The sequence below is a fragment of the Dromiciops gliroides genome, chromosome 1, assembly GCF_019393635.1.
Source record: "Dromiciops gliroides isolate mDroGli1 chromosome 1, mDroGli1.pri, whole genome shotgun sequence".
Taxonomy (NCBI): domain Eukaryota; kingdom Metazoa; phylum Chordata; class Mammalia; order Microbiotheria; family Microbiotheriidae; genus Dromiciops; species Dromiciops gliroides.
Window position 1 is genome coordinate 1,487,069 of NC_057861.1, and position 12,232 is coordinate 1,499,300.

Below are 12,232 nucleotides of genomic sequence, written 5' to 3' on the forward strand. Positions count from 1 at the left end.
AACTGCCTGATTCAGCTTTCTCAGCACTGGCATGGGGGTAAGGAGAGGGGCCTTCTGGAAGGATTGGAATTCTGTGGGGTCAGCCTGTGTTACTGCAGACCTCTCTAACAAGGGAGGCTTGAATCTTTCTACAGAACTTCATAAAAAGGGAGCCCTAAGATGAATAGGCTTCTGAAGTCAAAGACCATCAAGAGAATTCTTTGTATGTCTCTGCCTCTATTTTGTTTTTCTGTTTAGGATAGAGTTTGCATTTGTCAGGTAAGAAGGTGAGGATTCCACTGTGTAGAAAAGGTGATTTTAAAATTTCATATACATCTAATGGGGGCCAAACACAGTAAAGAGAATGAGCCTGCAGGACCCCCTGTCCGCTTAAAGGAAGTTCTTATAGAATGGAGTTAAGAAGGCCTTCTCAAGCAAACCAGGGCTGACAAAAAAGCTATTCATTAAGCTCTGTTCTACCTGGTTCAGGAATTTTAAAAATGTATCAAGGGAACCTTCACAGCCCAATTGTGGCTCTTTTGATGATCTGACACTGAGGGATTTCAAATTAGTCAAAGGGAATAGGAATGCCAATGAATTAAATTATTGGCAACATTGGAGTAGACAGATCCAGGCACCATAACCCAGCCACCTGGTGGCAAGTGCTCAGTTCTTTCCCCATCCTTCTAGCCTCTCTCACCAGCCTCTTCATGTACCCCCAGACTCCCCCCACATCTCTGGCTCCGCCTCCACCCTCCCAACCTGCCTTAACCCTTCCCCCTCCAGCTTCCTTATCACCTCCCCTCCCTGTCCCACCAGCTCTCACTTCTTTTGCACCAGCTCCCTTATCTTCCCCATCTTCTCTGCAGCCCCCCCAAATCCCTGACACCCCCGATCCCTTTCCTTCTACTTTTCCTGACCCTACCCCTCTTCCTTCTCCACTTCCTCCTCCCATTTTTCTCTTTCCCTCTTCTCCCTTTTTTCTACCACTCCTCTCTTCTCTTCTCCCCCTGCCTCTTTCCCCTCATTCTCTCTCTCTTCTCTCCTCCCCCCTTCCCCATATCTCCCCTATCCCCTCCTCCCATTTCTCCCCTTTCTCCTGCTCTTCCTGCCTCTTCCCCTATTCCCACTCTCCCTCTACTTCCTACATTTCCCCCTCCTCCCACCTCTCTTCTGCTACCCCCCCACCCCAGCTCTGGTGTCTCCTCCAGCCCCTGCCCACCCTTCTTCCCCAGGTGGGCTTGCTTCATTGGCAGCCCCTAGAAATCAGAATCACCCAACCCTTCTATCCTGGTTTCCATGATCCGATGAGGGTCAGAAGTGGAGGAGCCTGGGAATGGGCCCAGGAAATGGAGGACTCTGAAGCAGAGAGGTGGTGTCTTGGTCTCTGAGAGACCAGCAGGGTTTTCTGCGGTTTTGGCCTCCAACCCCACGTCTTTCCAAGAATTCTCCTGGTTCTCCCAGACCTGCTTCTCTGCTGTGTGTGAAGTGCTTTGAGGGGCTGTCAGGGCCCCACAGGGCTGGACTCCTGCCATACCTTCCTGTCCCATTTCTGCTGTAGTCGCTGGGGGGACTCTCAGCCATGGGGCCTTTCTCAGAGCTGACCTGGCCCAAGGATGGCCTCCTGGCTGTGGCTGAAGCTCTGGCCTGTGCTGACCTTGGTGGTGTCTGGATCAGGCCTCCCTGAGGAAACCTGGGGGTACCAAGAGCGCAAGTGAAAGAGCCCAGGACTGGAGGAACGGGGATGGGGGGTGTTAGACAGGGACTGCACATTGTACCCATAACAGCAATGTTGTTCTGTGGAGAACTGTGAATGACTCAGCTCTTCTCAGCAATGCAATGACCTAAGACAATCCCAAAGGACGAGTGATGAAGCAAACTGTCCACCTCCAGAGAAAGAACTGATAGTGATTGAACAGACTGAAGCTTGTTATTTTTCACTTTCTCTCTTTTTTCTTTTATTCAAGTTTTATGCAAAGTGACAAATATGGAAATGTTACATAGTTACATCTGCGTGACCCCTATCTCACTGCTTACTACCTCAGGGAGGGGGAAGGGAGTGAGGGAAGGAGGGAGGAAGAATTTTAAACTCAAAATTATAAATAAAAATGTTTATTAAAAAACAAACAGCAGGGCAGCTAGATGGTGCAGTGGATAGAGTACAGGCCCTGGAGTCAGGAGGACCCGAGTTCAAATCCGACCTCAGACACTTAACACTTACTAGCCGTGTGATCCTGGGCAAGTCACTGGCCGCTCCTTGTCCTCGTAAATGACTAGCACAGGAATCTGGCTCCCTTTCTGCTGGTACCAATGAGCATATTTTTTATCCAGCTGATCCCCAGCACAGGTGAGGCTGGCTGTCTGCCCCAGGGTCACAGACAAGGAGGGCTGCTGGGTCAGCACATAGGAGGCCAGAGAACCTGGAAGGAATGGAGGAAAGACCTTGTCCTGGGACTCAGCAGCTCGGGATCGGGAGGAGGGGAGAGCTCTGCAGTGCAGTCTCTCCCAGGGTGGGCTCAAGGTCAGCGCCAGGGCCCTGGAGGGCCTGAGTCCCAGGGAAAGGCACTGGGCACCTACCTGTGCAGACAGTGAGGAAGGAGAGGAGGAGAGGAATCTAGGCCATGGTGCAGACACCCCCAAGAACTCTGCCTCCTCAGGCCCCCACAGCTGGGGCTGGGCTGCCCCAAGTCTGTCTTATAGCCTCTCTAGGCACCAGAGGGTGGGACTTTCATAGAAATCCCTTGCCCTGCCCTCCCTTCATGTCCCAATCCCTTCCTCATGCCCAAGTTCAGAACTGTCCCCAGCACTGGGTGGGGCTTCTGCCTGAACAACTCTTAGTCTGCCCCCACGGAAGGGGCTGGGAAGGAAGCACCTGTCAGGGGTTCACACAGACCACAGAGCCCTAGGCAGGGTGCTCAGGACCTGAGGACCCTCTGACTCCCTGCCAGGCAAGCTGGATCACCAAGCTCAGGCCCACAACTCCCTCTGGTGACCCTCAGCTCAATGGCAGCTCCTGGGAGGGGCAGGTGACAGGCTGCTGAACCCCTGCACCAGCACTGAGGGCCCATCCTCTCACCCCCAGAGGCATCTGGGAAGGACTGGAGCCTCTTTGGCTGGTCAGCCATGACACAATGCATGGAGAGCTATAGGAGGGGGGATGAGGAGAGCTGAGCACAATCATGGGATGACTTCAGTGTTCTCAGTGAAGTAGAGTGCAAAGTGGCCTGCTGAGAGAAGGAAGAGAGAGGTGAGGGCTTGAGGAGTGTGAAAAATAAATGTCAAATCCTCTGTGGGGGGTGAGGTGGAGTCCTGGGGAGAGACCAAGAGGGTTTCTGTCTGTAGGGCAGGGAGGCTTCAGGGAGAGGCATCTGGGGGGACCTAAGGCAATTCTAGGACCTGGAGAAGAGGGTGGTGGTTCTGAGGTGAGGGCTGGGGAAGGACCCAGTGTCACCCTCCTCATGAGCATTTCCAGGGGGCAGATGCTGTGTGGGACCCAGGGGGAAAAGGCCTCCTTCCCTGACCTCCTGCCTCAGCCTGGGCTTCTCTCCCTTGGGCAGGGAGGCACCTCCAACTCTCCCTGTAGCACCATTCCCTTCACTCAGAAGGCCTCACTCATTCCTGGTTACTGTCTCATCCAGGCTTGGATCAGATCATGCCAAACTGCTCCATTCCTGGTTGTCACTTTGAAAATCAATCCCTTGCAAACACCAGAAGGTTCCCCCCTCTGTGCCAAGCCCTCTGCTGGCAGCTGGAGGGCTAGAATGTGTCCTGGGTAAGGTGTGGTCCTCAGGGTGGCTGCTGCTTCTTCACATCTCTCTTCCCTGCCCTGTATTTTACATGCCCAGGGGTGTCTTCCCTGAGGCTCCAAGCCTGGGCATGGCCATGATTCCCCGGAGAAGCTTCTGCCACAGCCAGGTGCTCTCCTGTGTGTCTGCTTCTGGCCAAGGGGCCCCTCCCGCCCAGCAGCTCCCAGCGTAGAATAAGGCATAACCTGTTAAAGTGTGGGCACCACACCAAAGGTGCTGGAGGTCAATCCTTTAAGTTGTGGTTGAATCCTGTGGTGAAGGAATCCTTAATGGGAATGAACAGTAGGTGTGGGGAATGAGAGAGGGCACTCATAACACTGTCTTCCACTTCTCCATGCTTTAAGGGATGACTCTGAGAACTTCAAACACTCTAAGAATCTGGAGTTGCCAGATATTACTCGGTGCATTTATAACAGCATCCAGTAAAGTAAGTAGTGAGTGACATCTACAAAACAGCAATAGTCAGTGTCCTGAGGGGATCCAGCCTGTGAATGTGAGTGGCATTTGACAATGAAGCCAGAAGGATGCCACTCATTTGAGTTCAAACACCAACAAACCCAATAAATATGGCTAGGCCAAGTCAATGTGGGCTATTCTTCAGACCTGCTGTTCCCAGAGCGGGAAGTGTAAGGCTGTGCTTTAGAAGACATCTTGCCTCTAGAATCCCATTTATTCTTGATCTCTTCCTGGGTGTTTCTATCTGGCTTCAGGAGGATCACATAACATTTGGGAACAAAAATGCAGCCCAGCAGGCCAGCACTGGAGGCCAAGATGGAGAAGACCTCCACCACCACCATGGCCTTCCCTTTGGTGCTCTGGTATGTGGGCAGAAATGAGGCCCAGACACTGCAAAACACCAGCATGCTGAAAGTGATGAACTTGGCTTCATTGAAGGAGTCAGGCAGGTTCCTGGCCAGGAAAGCTACAGTAAAGCTTGCCAGGGCCAGAATGCCCATGTAGCCCAGGACACAGTAAAAGGCAAAGACAGAGCCCTCATTACACCTCAGGACGATGTGGCCAGATTCTGAGTGTGTGTCTGCCTCTGGAAAGGGAGGATAGGTTCCCAGCCAGATGCCACAGAACATCACTTGGATCCCTGAGCAGATGAGGACAACATAGTTGGACACTCGAGGATATATCAGCTTCCAGATCCTATCCCCTGGTCTTGTGACCCTGAAAGCCAGAACCACAATGATGGTTTTGGCCAAAATGGAGGAAACTGCCACTGTGAACACAACTGCAAATACTGTTTGTTGGAGGAGACAGGTGACAGTGGTAGGATGGCCCATGAAGAGCAAGGAGCAGAGGAAACAGCAGGTAAGGGAGATGAGGAGGGAATAGCTAAGGGGCCGGTTATTGGCTTTGACAATGGGAGTGTCTTGGAACTTCACAAAGACCCACAGGACTAGAGCTGTCAGTAAGGAGAAGGAAACAGCCACAGAAACCAAAGTCATCCCCAGAGGTTCTTTCATGGTTAGGAAGCTCACAACCTTGGGGATGCAGCCATCTCTCCATTTATTTGGATATTCATCTTCTGGGCACTTCATACACTGCTCTGCATCTGTAGGAGACAAACAAGGCCCAGGGTTTAGACTCAAAGAATTATGCCCATGCCCAGATAGAGCAAATAATCATGAGAGCTGCAACAACTGCTTCTGCCTCCACAGGACACAAAATCCTCTTTCCTCTTTGCTGAGAGACAGTGTCAGTGGTATGTTACATTAGGCCAACTGTGTCCATGTGCTTTATCATTGATTGGTCTTGGATCACATTGATTCTCTGTATTCCTTTTATTGAACTAATGATACATGTCCTTCCTAATCTATTCACTTAGAACAATAAACTTAGAAACATGAGACCTTTGCTATCATATGTAAAGATGGCTTCTGTGTGTATGTCATGTTGTTCAACAACAGCTCTAGTTGTACATTGTCTGCACTAATCTCCCCTTTTTCTTACCAGATCCCAGGTAACCCCTTCCCACAACCAATTTTGTAGGTGAATCATCTGAATATGTTCATGTTGTATCCTTCAATCTACTGGAATTTTCCAGAAGGAAGGAATCATTTCCTTTGTATCTTTGTATTCCTACCATTTATTAACAAGACTGCCACAGACAATAGTTGACTGATTAATGATTTATTGAATACCTGGAGATTAATTATGGAGAAATCTTATTTTTATTTTCTAAGTGGACTTCCTGTTGATCCTCATGAAACTGATTCTACTGCATGATTTATTCAATAGCATATTCCATAACCTTTAATGCCTTAGTTTAATCAAATACCTTAAAGTGAAATTCTCCTCGGATCAAAGAATGACTTGTTTTTTTCACTTATTCTTTGAATATTACTTGGACCATATTTTAACCCTCTCCTTCATATTCACTTGAAATTTACCTTGGAAATGGCTTTCCAAAGGCCCCAACTAGGAGCTTAGTCTCATCGTTGCTATCATCAATCTGTCTCTTTTCCAGACATTCCTTTAACTGTAACGATTGGAATGATGCCACCTGCTGGAGACTTACTGTAGAAGAGTTCCACCCATGAAGTGAAGGTCTTTGAGGGCAAGACCAGGAGTCTTTTCTTTGGGAAAAGGAAGTGACGCGGGCTAGTGGGAGGAGGAAGGAAGAGACTGGCGCTGGCTGTCAGGTTTTTTTCCTTTGGACTCTGGTGGAGAGCGGAGCTAGAAATGTGCTCTCCCTTTAATAGATAGGAATCTAGGCCTTTCTCTCTCTCTTTACCAAATTCTTATTCTCCTTAATAAATGCTTAAAAGTCTAACTCTTGCTAAAGCTTATAATTTATTGGCGACCACTCATTAGATATTTTAGACAGTTTAGCTAGAATTTTAGCCCGTAACAGATGGTGACCACGAAGAGGAAAGCTGAACCTCACTTCTGATCTTCTGGTTGGGTAAGAAATTTCCCCTACCCTAACCCTTTAAATCCGAAGTACTGCTGAATTGCCAGGTGTTTTCCCTTTAAATTTTGTCAAATGGACCTTTTAAACTCCCTAATTACCCTATTTTTGATTTTAGTCTGTTTAACCAGACAAATGGGAGATAAGAGCATGTTAATGCTTTGTTTTTCTGGATTTTCTATTTTTCTTTTTATTTTTGTTAGAAGAGCCAGCAATGTACTCACTCAAGGAAATATCTCCCCCTCTCCCAACCATGCTTTTTCAGAGAAACCTGAAGAAATTCCTGCAGCTTTTCCCAGTTCTAACACTAATTGTTGCTCTAATTTTGCATGCCTGGAGACAATGACCCACCCTCTAGAAGCCTTTAGTCCCCTAGTGCCTGGAGGCAAAGTGGGGGAAGAGGAATCCAGGCCTGAGTTCAAAATCAAGTCTGATTGAAATTGTGCTGGTCTCTCCCCTCCTCTCCAGACCCCACCCTCTACTCCTCCTATGGCCAAGCCCATAGCTTTCCCTGCCTGGGAAGTCCAGAGATCTAATGCTCATGTGCAACTTTCTCTAACTACATTTGCAGCTTCAGGCTTAGCCCTTCCCCAGCCTGGCTGTGCTTCTTAGACAACCTTAGAAAACCCTTTAAATTCCAGATATGCTTGTTTTGTTCATAATTTTGCTAACCTGCTTTTGTCTTTAATTAGTAATCTTATAAAGCATTTGTATGGTGAAAAGACTGACAGACAATATAGAGGGGTTAAAGAAGAAAAACTTAAGCTGAATAAGAATGACAATCATCAACATAGTCCAAGACTCCGCTTCTTTTGCAATGGAAGGGTATATATTGTACAGAAATGTAGAAGTAAGCAGCAAGGTATTGATATGAGTATTGGGGATTTTAGATACCAGAATCAAAAGTGTTCTGAATTCACTCAGAGTGATAGTATCAGTTCAGAGGTTACATAGGATTTCTATGCTATTACATATACATTTTGAAATTAATGATATGGGTTTATTTTCATAGAGATTTTCATGCTTTTGAGATTGTGTCTTATACTTAGTTTTTAAAACAAGGAGAATATTTGTAAAAGCTTTTTAGTCATGTGATCAAGTTTATATTTTATAATACTCTTATTAATATTAAGTTCATGCTCATTTAGATTTCCTTAGTTTGAATTTCATTGTCTTTTATTGTTCCATGTGTATTTTCTTCTATTCATTTGTCTATCTAATTTTGAAATATTGCAAGATGGTTTTGATTTCATAATACAGTGTTAATTCTAGGAGTATTGTGCTCCCATATTCTGAGTTGTTTGTTTCTGTTATTTTTTCTCAACTGATTATTTGATCAAACTCTTTAAAGCATTTCCTTGGCAAATTGGTTGCCATGGCAAGTGTAAATTGATTCTAGAAGTATTATTTTTGATAAGCATATTCAAAAAAAAAAAGAAGGGAACCTTTGTAAAAGTTTTCTTTTTTTCAAAAAAAAGTTTTCTTTGAGATTCTGTTGTGCTTTAACTTGTATTTAAATATGTTCTGATTTTTCACAAAAGTAATTGTATACTAAGTAAAAAAAAAGATATTATTTGAAATTGTTGCATAATTATATATTGTGTTCTGAGTCAAGATGTATTCACATTTTTTGCAATCATTTATTATCCTCAATTTTTAAATCCATATGAGACTTGGATTATGGGAACTTATCATTTAAGACATTAATTGCCATTATTCTGAGTTATCAGATGCCAGTTGGCCAAGATGCCATCCAATCACAAGAGGAATACATGCAAGAGCAGACACTTAACTGTCACATGAGGGGAGACATGCATGAAGTCAAGGTATGGCTGAGGGAACGGCTTTTGACAAATATTGAGGTTGGATTCTCTTGGTTTAATATTTTATTTTCTTTTTCCCCACAATATTGTACAGATGGCTGGAAGTATTCATCCCATCCATCTCACTTCTACACCTGGCTTCTATGCTCCCTCCTATATGCCTGATGCCATGGACATCTCAATCCCATGCATCTGATTAAGTCTAACTCAGTTTCCTCCAATATGTTCGGTGGCATGGACATATATTCCATCCACCTATTTTAAGCCTGGCATACTGCATGGGCAGTACATATTGCTCAAGTGTGGGAATGCTCATATCCCATCAATTCTCTGTTCTTTTATGGTAACCCCCATAATTATCTCAGGTGTCATGATAAATACAGTGTTGAATTTGGCCTTGACACCTGTTACCAATTATATTAGATTTTCTAATTTCTCATAATGGCATGAGGATAATTAGGCAGATGATGCAAAAAGTGATGAAACAAAGATAAAAATTATTTTTAAAAATTAATATCACAGCAATTATCTTCTCAATTACTCTCCATAAGGGGGGACTATAGTAATATTATAATTTTAAAGAATGTTTCAATTTTGTTTTATTATATGTTTCATGTGTAACAACTAAGATTCTGAATTCCCTTAGACATGTTTTTGAGAACTTTCATTGTTTGATTTGATTATTGATAAAGCTATTTTAAAGTTGTGTTAAGCTCAATTTTGTAGGAAATTTTCCTGGCTGATTACAAGCATCCACACATCAACCCCTGAAAAGACTTCCATTCCATGATTACACCTAGAGGACATCTGAGAAAAGACTTTCAGAGACTTTAAATGAACAGTTTTGATTTGTTGTTTTTGTTGTTTTTTTTCTCTTTCTGTTATAATATACACCATCTGTAACATGTATTCTCTGCAGAGGCCCTCCCTTTGCAAGACTAATGTCAAAGCGTCAGTTCATGAGGAAAAAAAAAATCGCCCCTCTGGACAAAACTTTCCTCTCTTCCTTTTCTATATTGTTGTTCACATATTATTAGTTAGCAATAGTTATTATGTTCTTTTTACTGTTCCTTCAAGGAAACATTTTGTTTCTTGAGGAACAAAAGGGGGGACTGTAATGATTGGAATGATGTCACCTACTGGAGACTTGCTGTGGAAAGCTCCACCATGAGGAAAATGCCTCAGAGGCATTGTGGCTTTTCCTTGGCATCAGGAAATGACGTTTGCTCATGGGTGCTGTCTATCAAGGCTACCAGCCAATCAACTTGAGGAGCCTCCTATGGTCTGGGAGGAGACAGGAAGGAGGAAAGGGAGCCTGCGCAGAGAGCGCTGGCCTTTTGGCTTCCGGACTTGATGGTGGTGGCGGCAGATGACTTCACAGGAAATTTGAGGAAAGATAGGAATGCCAGGCTGTTAGAATTCTGTTCTCAATCTTTTTCTTTCTCTTTTCCAATAAACCCTTAAAAACCTAAACTCATTTTATCAGTGATTTTTAGTCAGTTTCCCCCAAACTGGGGGAACAGATTAGAATCCACATTTAGAATCTTAAATTACACATTACTCCTTCTTTTTTCTCTTTCTTTCAGGTACCAAACAAACACTTGAATTGCTTCTGTGACATCAGAGGTGAAAATTCAAATGGATTTTTCTACAGGTGATGTCATGAGTCCCTATAGAAACTCTTTAATTTTACTAAAAAAAAGTATTGAGTAAGCAAATGGCAAATTGAAAAGCAGAGCTTACACATTTTGCTTTAGGGTGTCAGTTAAGAAACAATCAGTAACTTGGTATTCTAAAGCACAATTTATTTATTTTTTTTTATTTTTTTTAGTGAGGCAGTTGGGGTTAAGTGACTTGCCCAGGGTCACACAGCCAGTAAGTGTTAAGTGTCTGAGGCCAGATTTGAACTCAGGTTCTCCTGACTCCAGGGCCGGTGCTCTATCCACTACGCCACCAAGCTGCCCCACAATTTATTTTTAAAACAATTGCAAAGCAGGATCAATGTATTCCATTCTTAAATACCCCTTACCAAAGCCTCCTTGTTCCCTCATATAACTGGATATTCTGACTGATTTCTCTTTGGGCCAAAGTTCAGAAATTGCAAAACCTAATTATCGATATTCTTGGAATGTTTGTTGTTGTTCATCCTTCGTTTATAAACATGATCAATGACATTGTTATGGCAATACAGTAAGACCTCAAGAAACTTATATATCACAACCTCCAAGGCCAAGGGAAAAAATGCTCTATGTCTCCCACTTCAGGTATGAAGTGTGCAAGCACATGAGTCCAATATGCTGACAAGCAATACTAAGGTCTGCAAGAGGATATGCAGGATATAGGTGGATGCTGCTATGCAGCATTCCAGCCAACACATATTCTTCTGATACCCCATTATCAAAGATCCTCTCTTAGTTATCTGGCCCTAATCTTTGCATTTCCCCTGCCTTGTAATTTCCTTCCCTTTCTTTTGTAAAGATACAGAAGGCCAGATCTTCTCTTACTCCAGTGGGACAGTCATCATGGCAATCTGCACCCTGGCCATATTCCTCTTTCCTAATAAATGTCTTTTTATTTTACAAGATTCATGATGAACCTCCAATTCTTTGGGTGAGCTAGCCCTCTGAACCAGGTCACAAGTCCCCCCAAACAACATCATTAACCTGACTTCCTGACGTCCACATGAACTGGATTTGAGTGAGGTATATCTGAACAATGCCATCAGCCTCACCCTCTTATAGTAGCAGCCGGATGGGCCTGGGTCCATTTAGGGGTGTTCTGGCCCTGAGGGGGCACTATGACCATGGAGAAATGCAGTTGATCAGCTTGCTGGGGTCAGTTAGAGATTACTCTTTCTTTTGAGAAAAAAAGTCATTCAGTAACCAGATTGTTGTTGTTCAAACAGATAAAACAGCCACCCAGAAAGCTGGGTTCTTTAAATTTACAACATGAGCTTATTTGGGAGCCATTCATGTTTGCTATGTGATTAGAACCAGGTAGTGACAATAATCTCAAGTTAGAAATGTGTTATTTTCATTAATCATTTATCCAAATAAATAACATCATTTTCAAACCCCCACCCCCTTCTCGCCTCTATAAAATTGTCATCTTCTCTTTTGTTTGGGGTGTTGAAGTTGATCTTCTTCTCCCAGCCATACCTCTATGGCTGTCTTAGGAACATACCATAAACCTGTATCTCCAAGTGAGTTGAAGCCTAGGCTTCTTCTCCCAGCTATGCCTCTGTGTGCCAAATAAAAAGTAAAAAAAACCCAACCCTTTTACTTAAATTTTGATTAGATTGTCTAGGTAAATAATTCTTTGAAAGAGGCATGTTTTCAAGAATCAATCTAGTGGTAACACTCTCTTCCAGATTATTTGGAGTCCAGTGGCCTCTCTCCATGGTATTTGAACAGGAAAGCAATTTGCTCCAATGGCTTTTGCTGATTCATGCTGGAACAAAGATCTCCCCTTAAATCACACACTCTAAACATCACTCTACACCCTCAGACCCCCAGACTTCCTTATCTCAATCTCCCCCTTTGTTTTACTACTTGACTCAAACGTTTTTTCCTGGTATTACCTCCACAGTCATACCTTGGACTCAGTTCCCCATGTAATCTAGCATCTGACAACCTTACACCTGGACAACTTTCATTCTGCCCTAGTACACTATTTATATCTGGATCTTTATCTTTAACTTTATC

The 12,232-nt window shown here is 44.0% G+C and overlaps 2 protein-coding genes across 3 annotated transcripts in view; one reads left to right on the plus strand and one right to left on the minus strand.

Moving 5' to 3' along the window:
• LOC122733853 (immunoglobulin lambda-1 light chain-like) overlaps window positions 1-12,232 on the plus strand; it is a 773,472-nt gene that overhangs the window by 481,291 nt on the left and 279,949 nt on the right. The window lies entirely within an intron of this gene.
• Window positions 4,376-12,232, minus strand: part of LOC122736557 (vomeronasal type-2 receptor 26-like) — a 33,618-nt gene continuing 25,761 nt past the window's right edge. The window contains exon 8 of the mRNA XM_043978874.1: window positions 4,376-5,346. Coding sequence (XP_043834809.1) covers window positions 4,376-5,346 — 971 coding nt within the window. The remainder of the gene's footprint in view (window positions 5,347-12,232) is intronic.